Source organism: Lepidochelys olivacea (assembly GCF_965140295.1).
Source record: "Lepidochelys olivacea isolate rLepOli2 genome assembly, chromosome: 1".
Taxonomy (NCBI): Eukaryota; Metazoa; Chordata; order Testudines; family Cheloniidae; genus Lepidochelys; species Lepidochelys olivacea.
Genome location: NC_140411.1, coordinates 288,344,004 through 288,365,370, shown reverse-complemented (window position 1 = coordinate 288,365,370; position 21,367 = coordinate 288,344,004). Strand labels below are relative to the sequence as shown.

General features: G+C 40.9%; 1 protein-coding gene across 3 annotated transcripts in view; it reads left to right on the top strand.

Annotated features, from left to right (window-relative positions):
• The window catches only part of FRS2 (fibroblast growth factor receptor substrate 2), an 84,737-nt gene extending 71,172 nt beyond the window's left edge, over nucleotides 1-13,565 (top strand). For all 3 annotated transcript variants that reach the window (XM_084633362.1, XM_084633363.1, XM_084633364.1), the window contains 2 exons: nucleotides 5,621-5,784; nucleotides 7,834-13,565. In XM_084633362.1, the coding sequence (XP_084489488.1) occupies nucleotides 5,621-5,784; nucleotides 7,834-8,784 (1,115 nt within the window). In that variant the 3' untranslated portion in view covers nucleotides 8,785-13,565. The remainder of the gene's footprint in view (nucleotides 1-5,620; nucleotides 5,785-7,833) is intronic.
• The last annotated feature ends 7,802 nt before the right edge of the window (nucleotides 13,566-21,367 follow it).

Genomic DNA, 21,367 nt, shown 5'->3' with positions numbered 1-21,367 from the left:
TTTGCAGTAGGTTTTTTTCTTTAAATACCATCACAGAATTCTCACTTCTAGATCTCCTTGCTCTGGGGCAGGACTGGCTAGGACTCCCAAAGCTGAAGAATTTGGCTAGGCTGTATTGGGACCTAACATCAGTGCACAAAAGCACCACTTCAGTATGTGCACATATGGTCGCTTTATGAGATCTTGTCTAAGGATTGCCTGATTACAACCACAGAAAATTATACGACAATTGTAAACGTCAGAATCCTTGTCCAAAATGTTCATGCTTTGTGTCAGCAGGCCCTGAGGGGCTGAATGAAGGTAGAACAGCAGAATTCTTCCTATCAGCTAAACAAGAAATTACTGACCTTTTCTTTATAGGGAAGGCTCCTGTAAGCATTTCCACCACTCTGTAGCAGCAAAGGGCTTGGCAAAGCTTGAATCTTCTTTGAGTATTGTCCCTTTGGCACCTTTGACTGGAGGTTTTCAGTAACAGTGCCCATTTGGCTTGTGCGTGCATTCTAGACATCCTCATGCCTGTACCAACGATATATAGAGCTGCATAGGCAAAATGCCCTCTGTTCCTTTTTAACTGCCCTTACGCTTGAGACTGAGCATCAAGTGTGCCTGGTTCACTTTAGGTGTAATTTAGCTTGGTTTGTTCTTTTGTTAAGTAGTTTTCTTAAATTTAATCTAGTTGTTAGTATTTAATTTTGGGGGTTCTGTTTGTTTTATTTTCCCCTCTTGAGGGGTTATTTTGGAGATCAGCACTTCTGGGGTACACCAGGATCCCTAGGCTTTAAGCACTCTCTCTCCTGCCAGGAGGTAATCTGTGTCAGTGACGGCTATTCTCAGTGCCTCCGCTGTTTGGCAGACATCCATATACTGACTAAGTGTAAGATCTGGACGTCTTTTAAAAGCAGAACTCATTAAGAATAGTGTGAGAGAGTTTAGATTGCTTATGATGGAACAAGTCCTAAGACTGGCCTCTGATCCAGGCTCAGAGAACCCCCCTGTACACTGGTCTCCCAGCACACTTAATGGCTTCATCTACCTCTGAGTTCAGGTCAACAAGAGCCTCATGGAACAAGACTATGGGTGCCAACAAGAGGATAAGGAGTACTAGGTTTCCTACCTGAGAGTCCTTGTCTTTTCTTAAAAAAAAAAAAAAAAAAAAAAATCTCTATCACTGGTTTATAATTAATGTTCCGGAGACCTCTCCCAAAGGGAGTACCATTGAGGCGCCGACTGGCTCCAGTACCGAGAGGTCATCTCTAAGACATCATCTAAAAGCCCTGCCCAGTAGTGACACCTCCCTTGACATCAGGTCGTCATGTCCATTCCAGGAGACATTGTACTTTGAAGCAGTCAGTGCCATTAGACTCCTGCATACCTTCTCTGAGACTTTATACCAATGTCCCAGTCTACTTCATTGATATCATCTGAGTCTACTAGATGTATTTGTTCGAAGTGTTCCATGTGCGCAGTACTAGCACATTCTAGATGAGCACCTATCCTGGTACTGATGACAGTTTCTGCAGAATCCTATTCAACTTCTGCTCACACTCCATTGGTACCATTGCTATTCAAAAGATCTTTTTGTCTTTTTGTCGTCATGTCCATTCCAGGAGACATTGTACTTTGAAGCAGTCAGTGCCATTAGACTCCTGCATACCTTCTCTGAGACTTTATACCAATGTCCCAGTCTACTTCATTGATATCATCTGAGTCTACTAGATGTATTTGTTCGAAGTGTTCCATGTGCGCAGTACTAGCACATTCTAGATGAGCACCTATCCTGGTACTGATGACAGTTTCTGCAGAATCCTATTCAACTTCTGCTCACACTCCATTGGTACCATTGCTATTCAAAAGATCTTTTTGTCTCAGACAAGCCTGTCTCCACTATTTATTGGTACCATACAATTGCCTATACTGAGATCTTCTGGGTCACCAACACCACATCTCTTGCCCAGATCTCCTACCTCTTTGATACCTACCGTTCAGGATGAGCAGTAATCACCGCCACTGGATTATGGTGAGGAAAAGTCCGATTTCCAGATTTCTGTCCAGGGGACCCCTCTCTACTTGACAAGACATTTACTCTCTTGCCACCTACACTGAGGGGGAGAGAAAGGGGGTTTAGAGGTTGGGAAATGACTTTGACCTCCATTCCATTGGTGCGGCAGATGGATGTCTCTTCCCATGCCCTATGGGCCCTCCTCAGTGGCAACATCAAGATTCCTCAGTCTTTTTTTCCTCCCCTCAGATTAAACCCCAATATGGGATTTGAACTTCATTCTTAATTGTTTTACAAAACATCTCTGAGCCATTAACTACTTGTTCTTTACTTCCCCTCTCCATGAAAATGGCTACTTTTTTTTTTTTGATGGCCCTCACTTCTGCTCGAAGGGTCGGAGAACTGGGATCTTTAATGGCAGATCATCCCTTTGGTGTTTTTCAAAAAAAAGTTTTGTTATGGCCACACCCTAAGTTTATGCCTAAAGTATCTTCTGAATTTCAGATTAACCAGGTCACTTATCTCCCAGTTTTTTCCCCAAAACTACATCAGACCAGGGATGTCTTCTATACCTTGAATGTCAGAAGGGCATTAGCCTTCTATTTGGACGAAACTAAACCATTTAGAAAGTCTCCCAGACTGTTTCAGTTGTAGACAGATCCAAAGGACCCACAGTCTCCTCCCAAAGACTCTCAAGGTGGATCTCTAGGGGTATTATTTCATGTTATGAGTCTGTCAAATCCATCCTCCTTCCAGGGTGCTAGCCCATTGTACAGGGCCTCTACCTATTTCTGTGGCATTACTGAAACCTGTTCTGGCTATTGAAATCAGCAAAGCCAAAACCTGGACCCCTCTATATGCTTTGGTTCGTGCCTATAGATCAGATGTTGGAGTTGGTAATGCATTTTTGTCTTCACTATTCGACTTCGCTCTGAAGCTCCCTCCTCTGGGTGAGGACACTGCTTGGGAGTCATCTGAAGTAGAGAACTTGTTCCAGGGAAACTACTCAATGAAGGAGAGGTTACTCACCTTGTGCATAACTGGAGTTGTTTGAGATGCCTCCCTGAGGGTGGTCTGCTACAAGCCCTCCTTTCCTTCTGTTTTGGAGCTTCCTTTCATGGAACTTTGTGGTAGAGAAGGAACTGAGGGCAGTTTGCCTGTGCAGCTCTCTGTATCTCCAGTTCAGGCAACCAGGATGTTTGGAGAACATACATGGGCCAAATGGGCACTGCTACTGAACATCTCCGGTCAAAGGTTCATGGGGTCATGTGCACCTCAAGTGGAGCACCCATAGGGACACATACCTTGAAGAACTCCAGCCACTGCACAGTTGAGTTACCTCTCCTTTTCCAATATCCCCATATTAGCCAAGACTGTCATTTTTGACTTTATAAATATCTAAGATGAGCTTTCTCAGGCTCAGTGTGTGGCTTTGGATGACTGCTCAGAACTCCTGTGACCTTGTCCAGACTGAGCTGTCCTCTGACACTTTTTTTTTTTTTTTTTTGACAGAATGTAGTTCTGAGGGCATGGTATGTATAGCTGAACAAATGGCTTGAATTCTGGCTTTTTGGAAGACCATTACCTCACAGATGTAGTCATAGATGTCTGTGTCATTCATGGCTTGCAGTCAGCTTCCATCTCTCACGTCTGCAGAACATATTTCATAGTAGCGGAGCCCAAACTCTCCCATGCCTATGAGTTTTGTTTCTTAGGATATCTTTATCTGGATATATTTGTGGATAATTCTTGCTTATTGAGCACTCATCCTCAAATCCCTCTGCATTGATGCTTCTTGGTTAGCAGGAGGTGACTCATCCTCCCTTTTTATTAAAGAAAAAAAGAGCTGCTTTGCATCTTGCCTAAGGTACATGTTAATCATTGCCTGATGCAGTGCCTTTGGTTTTATTTTGAAACATCACATCCTTAAGCTCCTTACTCACCAAGAGTGGGAATCCCATAACGATTGTATCTTTAAAGAGAAAATTCTTTCTTCATCTTTGAACATATCTCACATGATTCTCACCCATGCATCTCCTTTCAGAGTGTAGGAGTTCTGCCTATGAAGAGGTGTGCTCTGCTTTGTGGTGATTGTGTATTTGTGCATATTTATATACAAAAATAACATTGTCTACTGAATGTGGGTTTTTTAATATGAACTCACCCTTTATCCTTGCAGAGTTAATGATATGTTGGTACTGGTCATGTTCCAGCCTTTCGCTCTCGCTCTCAAAAGGGAATTGGCAGTTAAGCTGTACCTTTCGTGCTGCGGGGTTGGAATGTTTCTTCTGATGTGGGGAGGGTGTGTGTGTGAAGCCCTCCAAAACTCTGTTTGTGGGAGTTCTGGCCAATCTCAGGTTGGAGGCTTGAGATCTAGCAGTGAGGATCCGGTGGTGGTGGTGATTTAAAAAAGTAGAATTACAGGCAAGTAATTTTCTTTTCCTTAAGGAGACAGCTTCATGTTACTAATGGCAATATTGAAAAGAAGTTTGATAAGGGTTATGGTTCCTCCTCCATCGAGATCTAAAAATGTAAACTTCTTGTTTCAGTGTTGTCTATACATTCACTTCAGATAACCTAGAACTGTAAAACTGTGAATTTGAAAAGTGGTGGAATGAAGTTCTCAAAAGTAGATACTCTTGTGACTAGTGATGTTACAAGAATATCTCTTTTGACAATCTTATATACTTAACTGGAAAACTGCATTAAAATTTGGCAGTGTGTGAAAACCTGAAATTGGCTTAACAATTTTTCTGATGAAATACTTGTAACCAATGAAACTAACTTATTTTCCCATTGTATATTTAGCTTACCCTTTGTTGAATAAAGTAAACGAGTTTGCAATCTTTGCTGTCATTCTGTATCATAAATATACTGACAAACAATGCAATGCAATTATGAAAAACACAAATTAATTTTTCAGTAGCGTTTATATCTAAGGCCTGGGCTACACTGGGGGGTTCGAACTCAGATATGCCACTTCAGCTATGCAAATAGCATAGCTGAAGTCGAACTATCTTAGTTCAACTTATCTGGCCGTCCTCACGGTGGTGAGTTGATGGTGGCGGCTCCCCCGTCAACTCCGCTTACTCCTCCTGCAGAGGTGGAGTACAGGCGTCAATTCGGGGATCGATTTATCGCGTCTAGATGAGACGCGATAAATCGATCCCCGATATATCGATCACTACCCGCTGTTCCGGCGGGTACTGAAGACGTACCCTAATATACATTCCCGTAAATGTATATTGTAAAATGTATATTCCCGTTCTCTTGTTTATGCATGCAGACAATACAGTTTAAGAGGGCTGAACTTAAGAAAATGAATGTTGATGCCAATTCCACTTTGTTACTCAGCAGTAGTTGCTTTTCATATTTTCTTGAGGGGATTAAAATTTTTGGCACATGGTTTGGCAGTTAAATATTGAGGAGATCCAATCTAGATATATATTTTTTTAGGCACATATCTAGGCCCGTGAGCATTTGGCATTTGTTAAGTATATTTATTTTGATAGTGTCCACAATGTACAATGCACTTTCCAAAGACAAAAGAAAGCAGCTGAATGATACATAAGGGGGCACTTTGAATATCGTTTTAATGCATCTTTTCTTAAATTGAATTAGCTCCTGGGTTCAGTGCACAAAGTTTACCTAATGGGTATCCAAGATATCCCTCCTTTGGAGATGCTTCATCACATCCTTCCAGCAGACATCCCTCTGTAGGAAGTGCACGGCTTCCGTCAGTAGGTGAAGAGTCAACGCATCCATTGCTTGTAGCAGAGGAACAAGTAAGCATAGTCTTTATTTTCACATATTTTGGGTTCAGCATTAATTCTACTGCTCTTATACTGACCCTGTAGATTTGTATTTGCACTTATTTTCCTAGATCTGTTTCCATGATGGAAAAATGTGTGTTTTTTTCTGATCTTGGCTGTGTATATCTGCATAGTATGTTGTATTACTGTAAAATGTTTGCATGTGGTACCAATATAGGATGATGATTAAAGCTAAGATTTTGTCATGGGTATTTTTAGTAAAAATCAGGGACAGGTCCCGGGCAATAAAGAAAAAATCATGGAAGCCCATGACCTGTTCCTGACTTTTACTAAAAATATCCATGATAAAATGGGAAGGTACTGGGCAGCTGGGAGCTCTGGGGTCCCACTACCCAAGCGGGCACAGAGTTCCAGGTTCCCCCTGCAACCAGCAGTGGAGGGAAGCTGCAAGAATCCCCCCTCCCAAGCCGTGGAAAGGTGGGGGGGTCCCCCGCCTCCTCTCCAACTGTGGGGAGCTGCGGGGGTCCCCCTGCCCAGCCATGGCCATAGCTGGGAGCTGCAGGGTACACCCGCTGCCCATGTCATCTGAGCGCTTGGGGGCACACTGCCTCAAAGTGGCGGGGGTACCTCACAGCTCCCTGCCACCAGGGCTGAAGTCACGGGGGTCTTTAGAAGTCGTGGATTCCGTGACAAAACCGTAGTCTTGATGATGATGTATATGGTGTGCATCTGGCGAAAGAGCAACTTTGTTTTCTTAGCTACTTGATTTAAAATACATGTTATTATGCATTTATTTGTATTGTAATAGTGCCAGGAGTTCCCAGTCATGAACTTAAGATAGGTGGGTAAGAGTCATATGGGGAGTCAGCATGGAAAAGTCACTGAGGATGATGATGAGAGACTGGGAGGAGAAAAAGAGGCAGAGCCAAAAGTCAGAGAGGAAGATAGATGGAGTTGAGTCAAGTGAGCACCTGCAGGGCAGGAAAAGGAGAGAACAAATGGTTGGAGTGTTCAAAGGAGAATGAATTAGGTGAGGGAGGGAGAACAGGGGTTGAAAGCAAGTGGAGTGGGAGAGAAGCTGAGTGCCTCACCATGGCTTTTTGAGCATGTCACTGGGTAAGTGTTGTGGGAGAAATTACATCTGTGTATTTGACTCTCAGCAATGCTCTTTGGTAGAAGCAAATAACTTGAAAAATGAAGACACACATGACTGTTGATGTGTGAGGCAATCCGGAAAAGTAATAGTTATCCTCATCTACTAGTGTGCCCTGCACGCACTCAGCAGGCAAATCCTGGCAGAGGTCTGGTATAGTGTGGAGCACAGAAGGGAGTTGTTCTCAGTCATTACCTTTGCCCTCCAAGTTTCCAGATCCAGGAGTGGTATAGGGGATGAGAGAATTCCATCTCTCCATTCCCTTCAAAGCAAGGGGTCGGAAACCCTGAAGGATGAAGTGTGAAGCTAGTGGTGCACTTTTAGCTCGCCCAAAGTGCATCTGCTACCAACATCCTGATCGGCACTTTTAATTCCGTAAATGTACGATTTCACACACCAGTCTGACCTCTTCGATCGTTAGTTCTGAAACAGTTTTATAATTTGACCATTAATTGACTATATGCTCTTCGGTGGAAGCGCAGCTACCTAACCCTCCAAGTATACCAGTGGCTTTAGTCAGAGCAGCCCCAAGGCTGTTCTGACCAATGTTGGGGCTAGCCTGGCACTGGATCAGGGAGCTGTAACCTCAGCAGAGCTCAGACATAAGGTAGAATTGAGCTTATTAATAAATTTAATGGTAGAAATAGGTTCTCACTGGTTCGTCTGGGCACCTTTTGACATTATTTAAAACAACACTGCAAAAATAAGATGAGTAGCAAACCTCTGACAAAGCTCCATGCTCAACACAACCCAACAGGCTGGACTTTTACCCCAAAACTCTGTCCCCAAAACACAGTTTCCTTCACTCTTCAGACAGCCAGGCAAAAAGATTGCAAGTCTTTGAGGGAAGGGAAGGAGTAAGGAGATTAAGAAAAAGTGCAACTAATGTTTGAATTTGTCCTCTACAGGTGCACACCTATGTCAACACTACTGGTGTACAAGAGGAAAGAAAAAATAGATCAAGTGTGCATGTACCGCTGGAATTAAGGCTTTCTAATGTTGAAACAAGCAAGACAACAGAAGATCAGAATTGCACTGATGACAGAGATGCTCAGGTTCTTCTGGAGCCTGAAGGAGTCAAATTTGTTTTAGGACCAACACCTGTTCAAAGACAATTAATGGAAAGAGAGCAACTGGAGCAACTTGGGAGAGACCAAGTTAGTGGCAGCAGTACAAACAACTCTGAATGGGACACTGGGTACGACAGTGATGAACGTAAAGAAACACCTTGTGGTAATAAACTAGTGTATGAAAATCTAAACAGGTTATCAATCCCTAGTGCCTCAGGGGTCAGGAGAGGTCGTCTGGCATCAACAAGTACCTCAGATACCCAGAATATTAACAACTCTGCTCAAAGGAGAACTGCATTGTTAAACTATGAAAACTTGCCATCTTTGCCGCCTGTTTGGGAAGCCCGCAAGCTAAGTAGAGATGAAGATGACAATTTAGGACCAAAGACCCCATCTCTGAATGGCTACCACAATAACCTAGATCCAATGCATAATTACGTAAATACAGAGAATGTAACTGTGCCAGCAAGTGCTCATAAAGTAGAATTTACACGACGTCGGGACTGTACACCAACAGTCTTTAACTTTGATATTAGACGTCCAAGTTTAGAACACAGGCAGCTCAATTATATACAGGTTGACTTGGAAGGTGGCAGTGACTCCGACAACCCTCAGACTCCAAAAACTCCTACCACTCCACTTCCACAAACTCCAACCAGGCGCACAGAGCTGTATGCTGTGATAGACATTGAAAGAACTGCTGCTATGTCAAGTTTGCAGAAAGCACTGCCACGAGATGATGGTACGTCTAGAAAAACTAGACATAACAGTACTGACCTGCCTATGTGAAACCGGGAAGCATTAAATCATTTGCACCTTTTGTGAAGTTTATAAAATTGAAGATGCAAATACTTCATTTGCATTTCTTAACAGTAACGCTTTTTATAGAGTAATAGACTTTTTTCTGAATACTTCATGTGCTTGTCTAACAAAAGGGAAATAATGTAGAGCAGGTACTCATTAAATGACACCATTTTATTCTACAGTAATAGTAATTGTTGTGCAGAAGCATTGCCACTTTTCACAGTGCCTCTTTACTTGGTTAGAGTTGGAGTGACTGCTAGTTCTGAAGTTATCAATATTCTGGCCATGTGCCTATAGTCATTGTTATAACATTTTATAAAGCCTCTTGATGTGCATTATTAGCTGATAGCCCTAATCTTGCAAGGTTGATATTTGTACCTTCACTCTCTTCATTCATGTGGCCTCCTCCAATATGAGAGGTGTGAGTAATTCATTATTCAATCAGTTTGACTTACATAATACATATTGGCTCATGTGAAGGGATATAAACACCGTGCTTCCTTGTATATGTCAGTTCATTTTTTGAAGTAATTTGGACAAGCTTCAAATTCTTGAAGGTTTTTTAAATTTCTGTAACATTGAGGGGTTACATCAAGTTCACTTGGTCAGAGATAGAGTTGGGTCTGAAATAAGCCATAAGTCATTTCCACTAGAAAAGATATTTCCAAGTGGTAGTATCAAGCTTCCTGAACAGTTTTACCAAATTTTAATCTGAGTTTTCTGAAGGAATTCAAAGGTTGATTATATCTGTGATTTTAAGGTGTTCTCTAATTTCACAGTTCTGCTCACCTTTCCATCTTCATGTGTGGGATGTCTTTTGACCTATTTTGTATTGTCTGTAGCTTAAGAACAGTTAAGTTTTTGTGTATAACTTCAATGATTGTTTAGGGTTTTTATGTGTGTTGCTCCTATTCAGTCTGCACATTGTCAAAGAAAAATCTCTTGAAGGTTCAGTGGGAACCTTTTTTACTTAACAGGGTTGCTTTTGTCCAGTGTTCTATTCTACTTTTTATGTCTGGCAGAAACATCCCAAAAGTGTTAGTGTCCAGCAGCATACAGCATCGCACAAGTGGAAAGGTGTGTTATGCATTTTTGTCTTCCTCTGAAGCATCAAATATAGGTCACCATGGGAAGCAAGGTACTGCAGTTGGTAGTTCAGTGTGCCAAATCTTAAATTCTAACTGTGTGGATCTGTAGATGATGTACTTGGATTTAGACCGAATTAGTTACTTACAATATGTAGAGAATTTTCTGAAGGTAATATCTATGGGCATATATATTTTCCCTTTGCAGCTAGTTAACTCAGTTACTCTAATGGCTTAACTGCTGCTCGATGTTATGGTACATCCAAGTAGAACGCATCTGCTGAACATGCCAGGTATGCCCTTGACAGTCCCTTGTTCTATACTGAATATTAATAGAATTGATAGCAGTACAGCAGGTGCAGCGCAGGACCAGAAAAAAAAACAGATTAAGCTTGAGCCTGTGATTTCAAAGGAACTGACCACTATGTGAACTGGTGTGACGAATAATAATCCTTGAGCTGTGGGTGAGAAAAATCACATGCAAGAAACCATAGGGGAGGTCTGAAAAAATGCTTAGGGTCCTCATGTAATATTTGAGCTTTCATATAAAACAAAACACTATTTCCAGTTCTTTGAATTTTGTGGAAGGTGTTCCTGTTTCCCTATTACATTTTCCTTTTGTCTTCAGCCAGATAAATAGTAGGAAGAGTGATAGCTGAAATACATTTTTCCTGTTCACCCCAGTGAGATAATGGCAGCCTCATTTATATAGGTCAGGCCTTTTTATCCTGAAGGATTTCCAGTGTTCTTCACAAACTTTATAATTCTAAAATGCATCTAGGTGCACAATCCATATGCTTCACAGTAGTAAGGGAACAGGAGCCTTAGTTGGGACGTTGTAAGAAAACTTCATTGAGATCAAGAAACTTTTCCATAATCATTTCACCATTAGTCTATGCACTTGTATACATTTTTTTTTATTTAGGTGCTCAAAAAGGTGAGGGACTAGTAGCATTTCACTAGAACCAGAGGTAGTACAGATGCATGGTGCTATAAGTGTCCCTTGCTCCGCCCTGACATTGCACCTCTGTTGTGATTTGCATCACACCATGCATATACTAATCCTGGGTCTGTCTTGAAGTGTGATTGCCAATTGTTGCAAACTGTGTGGTGGATGTGTGAAGTGGGCTAGGAACTAGAATCAGACCGACAAACTGTTGCGAATTTGTAAACTAAGACAAGATTTCAGCACTATATTTCAAGCAGTTAAAAAGCTAGAACACTTAACTCATCAGCTATCTTATCTAGAGACTTATATGGCTCGTGTCACCATAATCTCTGAGTGTCTTAATCATTAATGGATTTTATCTTCAAACACCCCTGTAGAGTAAGTAAGTACTGTCCCCAATTTACAGATGGGGGAACTGAGGCCCAAGTAAACTATACATGACTTGCTGAAGGTCACACATTGAGCCAGGAGTTCAACCCCACTCTCATGAGTTTTAGTCCAGTGCCCTTTCCACTAGATCATCCTTCCTATCCAAGACCTACCATGGACCATTCAGAATAACGTTGTTGCCAACTCTTGCAATTTTATGAGTGTTGTAATATTTAGTGTTTTTCTTAAAGCTGTAGATCCTGGAGTTGTGAATACTGCAAAATCTCACTTTTTCCTTTTTTTCTCCCCCCTCCCCCCAAAAAAATAAAGTTAAATTTCTTGCCCTTGGGGAGAAAAGCTTGAAAATATGATCCCTAAAGGATCAAAAACCAGAAGGCCTCTAAAAAGAAGCCAAATCCAATCTCATGATTTTTTTTTCTCATTCATGATATTTGAATTCTTGGGGTTGGTGATGCTTTTAATATGACAAATGCAAAAGACATCATACTGCACCTAAAGGGAAGAGTATCTCTAACATACAGAGTGCATTTTAGCATTAAAGATGTTAAGCATGGTGTTTAGGTTCAGGCTGATACCTCCACCTGCATATTTTTCAAGGATGTCCCTAAACCTCTTCCATTTCCCTAAGCAGGTAAGAGATAGAAACTACTCAATTCATCTATGGCATTGTTTTTATTTAATTTTCCTATGAAGTAGTTGCACTTTACCCTTGGAGACTTGGTTGTATCTCAGTTTCTTTGTGATGTTAGATTCACTGTCTGCAGATCTGGGGTTCAGTTTTTAGCTGAAATTTCTCATCTGTATTTTTAAGCATATTTATTTTGGACCCACAGGTGTACAGAGCAAGATGCAACAACTATGTAACAGTTCATTGGAAAATAACTGGCATAATATGTGAAGATTACCTAACCAATGCCCAGAAAAAGTGGCAAATTTTCTTTTAATTGTGTTTATACACAATGTTCAGCTGGCCCCTGTCTTTCAGGCACATGACATATTCGACACTACTAATCCTCCAATGTGTAAAGCCTTTAAGCTAGACGTTGCTCCCCCCCGATGCCATGACTAGTAAAAGGTGCGGAGCGTTCATATATTCTACTACGTTAAGTAGCTGCTCTAACCAATTCTTATTTGCAGTGTATAAAATCTGAGGAGGCACTGTCCAAGACTCCATTGTTGCATTGAAAATGCAGTTAAAGTGGGAATTTAATCCATGGGTTACACAACGGAAAAACAAGTATTTCCTTCCCAAATTGATATTGCATACTTAAGAGGTGCAGAGTTCTATTTTGTGAAAGTTTTTTTTTTTTCCAGTGATTCTATCAAATACATTTAAAAATGACCAATTCTGGAAAAATTTGACTGGCTTTATAATGTTCTTTTGGTTTCTCCTCAGTGAAGTGTCTAAATTAAAAAATAAATAAAATGTACTCATGTACTGATAATTTATTCAGCATATGGAAGGTGTTGAATATAACAAGTGACACAGTAAGGCCTAATCTTGCTCTCATTTAAATCCATAACAAAACTATTATCTTCAGTAGTGCAGTATCAGGCCCCCAAGTATTTATCTTTACATTTTGCACTTAGTCAAATGTCTCAGCATTTAAATAATATCAGTGTGTTCAAATCTCTGACATGAAAGCATTTTATTGCAACATAGAATGCAGTTAGTCTGGGCCACAGCTATGATATACAGGGTCCAGGTCAAGATTTCAAAGCAGGGCCACTATGTGGCCCAGCTCCTTGCAACAGCTGCATGAGCAGCCACTGCAATATTGTTCCTTGGAGCCTCATTTCCTCCTGTACAAGGGCTAGTCTCACCCTCCCTAGTGTTTGATAATCCATCACCCATCACCCTTCACCCAGTCAGGCTTTCATATTCACTCAGAGCCCAGACAGGCACTGAAAGAAATGGAGGCATCTACACTCAATTTATTTAACTTATGGTAAATTAAATAGTACTTTCATGGGCATGACAACCTGAAAGTGTTATCTAAGTGTGAGAGACAGAGACAGGTATCCTTGTGTAAATCAACAGTTGGTTTCAATGGAGTTATGCCAATGTACATCCACTGAAAAGCCAGCCCAGAATATTCATGTTGGTATCTGGGGTAGTTCCATTTTGCCCAGGATGAGGCAGTATCAACAGAGGACAGATTGCCTTTGCCTTCTTTCACTTCAATTAGAGCAGGGCTGTCAAGTGATTTTTAAAAAATTAATTGCGATTAAACAATAATAGAATATCATTTATTTAAATATTTTGGATGTTTTCTACATTTTCAAATATATTGATTTCAATTTCACCACAGAGTATAGTGCTCACTTTATATTTATTTTTGATTACAAATATTTGTGCTGTAAAAAACAAAAGAAATAGTATTTTTCAATTCACCTCATACAAGTACTGTAATACAATCTCTTTATTATGAAAGTTGGACTTACAAAGGTAGAATTATGTGTAAAAATAACTGCCTTAAAAAATAAAACAATGTAAAACTTTAGAGCCTACAAATCCACTCAGTCCTACTTCTTGTTCAGCCAGTCACTCAGAAAAACAAGTTTGTTTACATTTGCAGGAGATAATGCTGCCCCCTTCTTGTTCACAATGTCACCTGAAAATGAGAACAGGCGTTTGCATGGCACTGTTGTAGCGGTGTTGCAAGATGTTTGTGCCAGATGCGCTAAGGATTCATATGTCCCTTCATGCTTCAACCACCTTTCCGGAGGACATGCATCCATGCTGATGATGGGTTCTGCTCAATAACAATCCAAAGCAGTGCAGATCGATGCATGTTCCTTTTCATCATCTGAGTCAGATGCCACCAGCAGAAGGTTGATTTTCTTTTTTGATGGTTCGGGTTCTGTAGTTTTCGCATCGGAGTGTTGCACTTTTAGGACTTCTAAAAGCATACTCCACACCTTGTCCCCTTCAGATTCTTAAATCTTGGGTTAAGTGCTGTAGCTATCTTTAGAAATCTCACACTGGTACCTTCTTTGCGTTTTGTCAAATCAGCAATGAAAGCGTTCTTAAAACTAACAACGTGCTGAGTCATCATCCAAGACTGCTATAACATGAAATATATGGCAGAATGCAGGTAAAACAGAGCAGGAGACTTACTGTTCTCCCCCAAGGACTTCAGTGAGAATTTAATTAACACATTTTTTAACAAGCGTCATCCACATGGAAGCATGTCCTCTGCAATTGTGGGCAAAGCATGAAGGGGCATATGAATGTTTGGCATGTAGCACGTAAATACCTTTCAATGCCTGCTATAAAAGTGCCATGCAAATGCCTGTTCTCACTTTCAGGTGACATTGTAAATAAGAAGCCAGCAGCATTATCTCCTGTAAATGTAAACAAACTTGTTGGTCTTAGCTGAAGGAGAAGTAGGACTGAGTGGACTTGTAGGCTCTAAAGTTTTACATTGTTTTGTTTTTGAGTGCAGCTATGTAACAAAAAAATCTACATTTGTAAATTGTACTTTTACTATAAGGAGATTGCATTATAGTACTTGTATGAGGTGAATTGAAAAACTATTTCTTTTTATAATTTTTACAGTGCAAATATTTGTAATAAAAATAATATAAAGTGAGCACTGTGTACACTTTTTGTATTCTGTGTTTGTAATTGGAATCAATATATTTTAAAATGTAGAAACACATCTAAAATATTTAATTTCATTTGGTATTCTATTAACAGTGCAATTAAAACTGATTGATCATGATTTTTTTAGTTAATTGCGTGAGTTAACTGCAATTAATCGAGAGCCAGAATTAAGAGTGAACAAGTTTTCGTTGAGTTGTTACTGCATTGTGTGTGATGTTGCATCCCTGATGTGGAGCTCTGTTTCTTAACAGAACTGCCTGCTTCATATAAGGTGGAATCTGTAGTAGAACTCCGTATCTGCACTGTACTGTGTTGTTTATGGCTGCAAATAAAGATGAATGTGAGGAAACATACTGTAGAGGCTGGTAGTGGATCTAATTGGTTTCTTAGAGGAAAACTTCTTCTCTCTTAACCATCACTAGAAGAGGTCAAGAAAAGTTTGAGCCTGCTTGTTGGCTGATAGAAATTGATTTTTGGCATTTAAATGTAGGGGTTTTTCCATGAATAACAATTCAGGCATTCAAATTTGACAGTATTTACTTCATAAAAATATTTAATCAAAATCATGTAAGATGTGTTCATGTTGAATTCTTCATTTACAGTCTCAAAAAAAAAAAAAAAAAAAAAAAGAGAGCGCCTAGGGGAAATTCCAGCACAAAAAACTGCGTTAACATGGAGTTAAGGTTGCTAATGTCCATTCCTAAATAGTACTCATTAAAAAGATAGGAAATCTTGAGTTAAGGTTCTTTCACAATCTTTAGAAAATATTTCCTCTTCCAGGCAACACACACACACGATGAATAGGAAATTAAAATTTACATAGCAGACTTAACTCTGACCATACATGTGTTAATGTTCCTTGTAATTGTGCTTTAAGTATGACTTAAGACATTTGTCAGATGTATTATTAGGATATTATCCTAATGTTGTTTACTCCAGTTTAACGCAGTATTTTGTGTGGAAATATGTAGGTATATAGGTGAAAGTATGTCTGATCTTTAAAAGTCATGAAACAAGTATTGGACATTTTTATATTTTTTTATATATTTACAAAGGGCATTTAAAATTTTTCTTGCAGTTTTAGTAATTATCTAGTGTGATAATACACATATTGTGACAAAGTTTCCTGATATATCCATTACCTTGGTGTATTTCTATTTAATGTAGCAAATATGTATATATACAAATGAGATGATGTAAAAATATAATTAAGAATTAGGTTGTATGCTCCTTGGGGCAGGGACTAAGTCTTCCTTTGTGTTTTGTAAAGCACCTAGCACAATGGGACCCCAACGCTGACTGGTGTCTGAGAATTACAGTGATAAAAATAAGAGGAGATAATGAAGATGCAGGGCCAGAACTTCACCTTTTAATTGAGAAGCATGAGTACTTAGATGCCGTGAAGCTCACCTTTCCACTCCCTGATTCTGGGGGCCACTCTGTGCCTGGCTATTTCCCAGGAACATTCTCCCCACTAGCTGCAAACCAGCCCAAAATCACAGCAGGTGAATAATAGAGCATAGGGGTATATCAACCTTTTATCACATCCTCTGTGCTTGCTGCAGAGGTGGGGGTGAGGCAGGAGCCTCTCTGTGGATTACCTTTGTACTGGAGTGATCTTGAGCTGGATACACTGTCTCTGGGCCCATTGAAGCCAACAGAAAGATTCATTGCCCACTGAAGCCTACAGAAAGATTTCTGTTGATTTTGGTGTCTGTTGGACCAGGTGGTACCTGCTCAGATTCTGCTGGCAATGAGTGCAAAATGGCTGTACTACACCAGAAGATCTGGTTGATCAAGCTATTCAGGAATGATCTAAAAATACTGTAAAAATATAAATATATTACCTGTACTAAAAAAAATTCCTATTTGTGGTCACCAGAGTTAAAATTACAATATAAATTTTTATTTGTCATACATAAGTGTAGATTGATTGAGCTGTTATGTATGAAAGAGGAAATGATTCTAAAGAGTGTGAAAGAAACAGCTCAGGATTGCTTTTATTTTTAATGCTAGGAATGGACATCAGCATCCTTGACTCCAAAATTAATGCAAATTTTGGCATCGGATTGTGTAAGGGGGTGTGTGTGGGTGTGTATGCGCGCGCACACACAATATACTATATATTTGGTACTAACTTTGTACTTTCCCTGAAGTTGCCAAATCTTTAACACAGACATTCTCACTTGTAAGATATTGGTACTTAATTACTGAATGTATAGGATATGCTTCTGGTTTGAAAAGGAAAATTAGTGTTGTTTGGTATCCCACAATGCAGTGTGTCCCAACTGTAAACGTTGCCTTTTTTTGCATGTAACACCTCATTCTGTTGTTGCATCACCTAGAACTATTACTTCTGAACCATCGTCTGCATCTTAACTAAACTGCAAATTTGCAGTTACAGTACAACTGAATACAGCTCTAGCATGAAAGCTGACTGGTAGTAATAGTACAGCAGTCACCATTGTGCCACAAATGCATTTATTAAATGCAGAAATATATATTTCTATAAAAGCCAAAACCATGTTTTTATGTTCCTTTATGGTCATTACATTGTATGATATTGTAAGATTATGTTCTAATTTGCATTATAAAATGTTTTTTCCTACTTAAAGGCATAAATATAACAACTTTGTATAAAGGTAGCTTTCTAGATTTTTATTTCTTTTATAAAAATTATAAATAGTGGGAGTACCATTGCCAAATTGTTTATAAAATGTCCATGAACTTTGTCCTGTTTGGTTAATCTTTTACAGACATTCCATGTTTCTTTTTATGAGAAAATTGACACTTTCTGCATAGTACAGTATTTTTATGCTGTTCCAAATCAGCATATTAGAATTTTAATTTAAGTTGGGTTTGCATTTTCATTACTGATAGCTAACCAAATGTTCATTTTTAAAAAATGTATTATGTAATGTTGACAACATTGTCGTCCTCCCTCATCAGTGCCAACTTCATTTTTTTTTAAATTGTAGCATGGCAATAAAAATGATTTTACATTGTTGGGAGCATGTGAATTTCTTGTTTGAGACTCGGTTATGATTTTCATTATTCAATATTGGGTGTGTTGTACCTTCAATGGAAAAGATATTTGTCCTTTTTCACCATTGTCCCTGGCATACCAATAGCCTTATTAGCTAACATTGTGTATTTACTTAATTTTCTGAATCTCATTTATCACAAAGACCGCCTCTATTCTATTTCCTTTGTATTACTAAGGTACATAATTTTTTAAGTTTGGAAATTTTCTGTGGTGGCCCTGGAAGTATGTGTGGATTTTTTTTGAGTGGTGTTCAGGCCTTACATCTTTGTAATATATAGAAAGATGTTGCTTTTTCAGTGTGGTGCCATTTAAATTGATACATATCCCATATTTCTTGAAGTAAATAATCAGTTCTCTAGAAAATGAAGTAAAAATCTTGTTGAAGGCAGATAGAAAAATTAGGTCACGAGTCATCCCCTTAATCACAAGACGTTAATGTGTCATAACTGAATTAACAGCACCAGTAAAAGTATTAAAACAGCCTTGTTAAATCACAGTGGCAAGGACTATACATTTTAATCTGCAATAGCTCAGCATACTAAACTGAACTACTGGTTCAGCAGTAAGCATAGGTCATAAGACTGTATTGATGAAGCCCCAATGATGGTAATTTATGCTCTGACTCAACCGTCCATCCTTATGCAGCTAAGCACTTAGCCTGTGCTTAACTCTAAGCCCTTCCTTATGTTCCACTGACTTCATAGAAATATAGGGCTGGATGGACCTCACAAGAACATCTAGTACACCCCCACCCCCTATTCTGAGGCACAATTGAGTATACCTAGACCATCCCTGACAGATGTTTCTCTAACAGGTTCTTGAAAACCTCCAGAGGGTGAGGATTTCACAATCTCCTTCTGTAACTTGTTCTAGTACTTAACTTCCTAATATCTAACTTAAATCTCCATTGCTGCAAACTAAGTCAACTGCTTTTTGTTCTACCCTCCGTAGACATGGAGAACAATTGATCACCATCTTCTTTATACTAAGCTTTTTCATATTTGAAGATTGCTGTCTCTCCTCACTCACCTTCACTCTAAAGCAAACATGCCTTGTTCCTTTAATCTTTTCTCATAAATCATGTTTTTTAAACCTCTTAGCAGTTTTGTTGTTCCGCTCTGGATTGTCTCCAGTTTTTTCACATTTCTTAAAATGTGGTGCCCTGAACTGGATTCAGTACTCCAGATGAGGCCTTGCCAGTGCTGAGTATGGCGAAACAATTACCTACTTTGTCCTACATATGACATTCCTGTTACTACATCTCAGAATTAAATTTACCTTTTCCACAATACCGTCACACTGACTCATATCAGATGGTGATCTATTATAACCTTGGGATCCTTTTTCTGCAGTACTATTGCCTAGCTCAGGGGTCTCAAACTCAATTTACCTTAGGGCCAGTGCCAGTCCTCAAATTCTCCCAGCAGGCCAATAATGTTATTCATGCTGCCCACAACCTGCCCCCCGCCCAAAAAAACTCCACCCCCCACCTGTTAAGGCTGTGGGAAGGAGTTTGGGAGGGGGAGGAGGTCTGGGATAGGGGATTGGAGTGCAGGCTCTAGGAGGGAGTTTAGGTGCTGGGTGCAGGCTCTGGGCTGGGGCAGGGGGTGGGATTGCAGCCTCTGGGAGGGCGTGCGGCACTTATCTGGGGCTCCAAAATGGGACGGGACGGGGGGCCCCGTGTGCTGCTGCCCCCAGGCACCGCCCCTGCAGCTTCCCATTGGCCACAGGAGCGCTCAGGGATGCGGGCAGCGCACAGAGGCACAGCCCTGTCCTGGGGTTGCGGGGGAAGGAGGGGCAGCAGACATCTGGAGCAAGCAGGCAGAAGCCACTCTGCTCCGCTGTGCTGCGGGGGCCCTGGGCCATTGTAAATTGCCTGAGCTGGGGAGCGCCCGGGGTGGCAGGTGGGGCCAAGGGAAAGCCCTGGCCCAAAACTGCTGGAGCCCCACGGGCCACATTGGGGAGGTTCACAGGCTGCAGATGGCCCACAGGCCATGAGTTTGAGACCCTTGGCCTAGCCCGTTGTTCCCATTTTTATTTGATTTTTCTTTCCTCTGCAGGAATTGTATTTGTCTTCATTGAATTGCACAGTTATTTTGATTTCTAATACTTTGACGGAAAGTATTTGCAACCCCTCCTTGCTTGCTGTCCTCCACAGATTTTATAAGCATACTCCACTCCATCATCCAATTCATTAAAAATACTGAATATAGTAACGCCTCACTTAACATTGTAGTTATGTTCCTAAAAAATGCTACTTTAAGCGAAACGATGTTAAGCGAATCCAATTTTGCCATAAGAATTAATGTAAATTAATTAGGTTCCAGGGAGTGTGGGCTCTGGGAAGGAGTTTGGGTGCGGGCTCTGGACCGGGACAGGGGGTTGGCGTGTGGGAGGAGGTGCAGGGTGTGGGACAGGGCTGGGGATGAGTTTGGGGTGCAGCAGGCAGGCTGCCCCAGGGCTGGGGGCCAGAGGATGACTCCTCGCAGCCAGCAGTAGCGAGCTCTGGACAGGGTCTTTTCCTAGCCCGACACTCACCCAAGTCCCCCTAGACTGCTGCTCATGAGGCCCAGCCAGGATAAGTGTCTTCCCCCATACCTCCCAAGTCGACTTGGAGTCGCTTACTGTGGGGTGGGGGTGCTGCCATGCACCTCCTCCCCTCCTCAGGTGCAGCAGCTACCTCAGCCTAGCCTTGGTGCTGCTCTCTTGCAGCTGGCAGCAGCTGGTGAGGGAGCACAGGGCGGGGCAGCTGCCCGCTGCCCAGGGCACGTAGGGATGCTCGGAGGAGGCACACGGGGGTGGCAGGTGGGATCAGGGGAGAGACCTGGCCCTGAACATTGGTGGAGCTGGCCTCACCGGGCCCTGAATTTGCAGGAGCCCTGGCACCACAGACCCATACAACTCACTGCCCCTGTCAGTGGAGGTTAATACAACTCACTGCCCCTCTCGTTGGAGTCTGTTTTTGGCAATACTACAACAAAAAAAACCTTCAAAAACAGACTCCAACGAGAGACTGCTGAATTGGAATTAATTTGCAAACTGGACACCGCTACATTAGGCTTCAACAAGGACTGGGAATGGGCGAGTCATTACACCAAGTAAAACTATTTCCCCATGCTTATTTTTCCCCCTACTGTTACTCACACCTTCTTGTCAACCCTTTGGAAATGGGCCATCCTGATTATCACTACAAAAGGTTTTGTTTTTTTTCCCTCCTGCTGCTACTAGCCCACCTTAATTGATCACTCTCCTTATAGTGGGTATGGCAACACCCATTTTTTTCATGTTCTCTCTCAATGTGTGTGTGTGTGTGTCTGTCTTCCTGCTGTATTTTCCACTGCATGCATCTGATGAAGTGGGTTTTAGCCCACAAAAGCTTATGCTCAAATAAATTTGTTAGTCTCAAAGGTGCCACAAGTCGTTCTCCTTTTTTCATCCTCCGAACGTCACTGTAATCAACAGTGAGTTGCTACATTTGTCACTGGTCA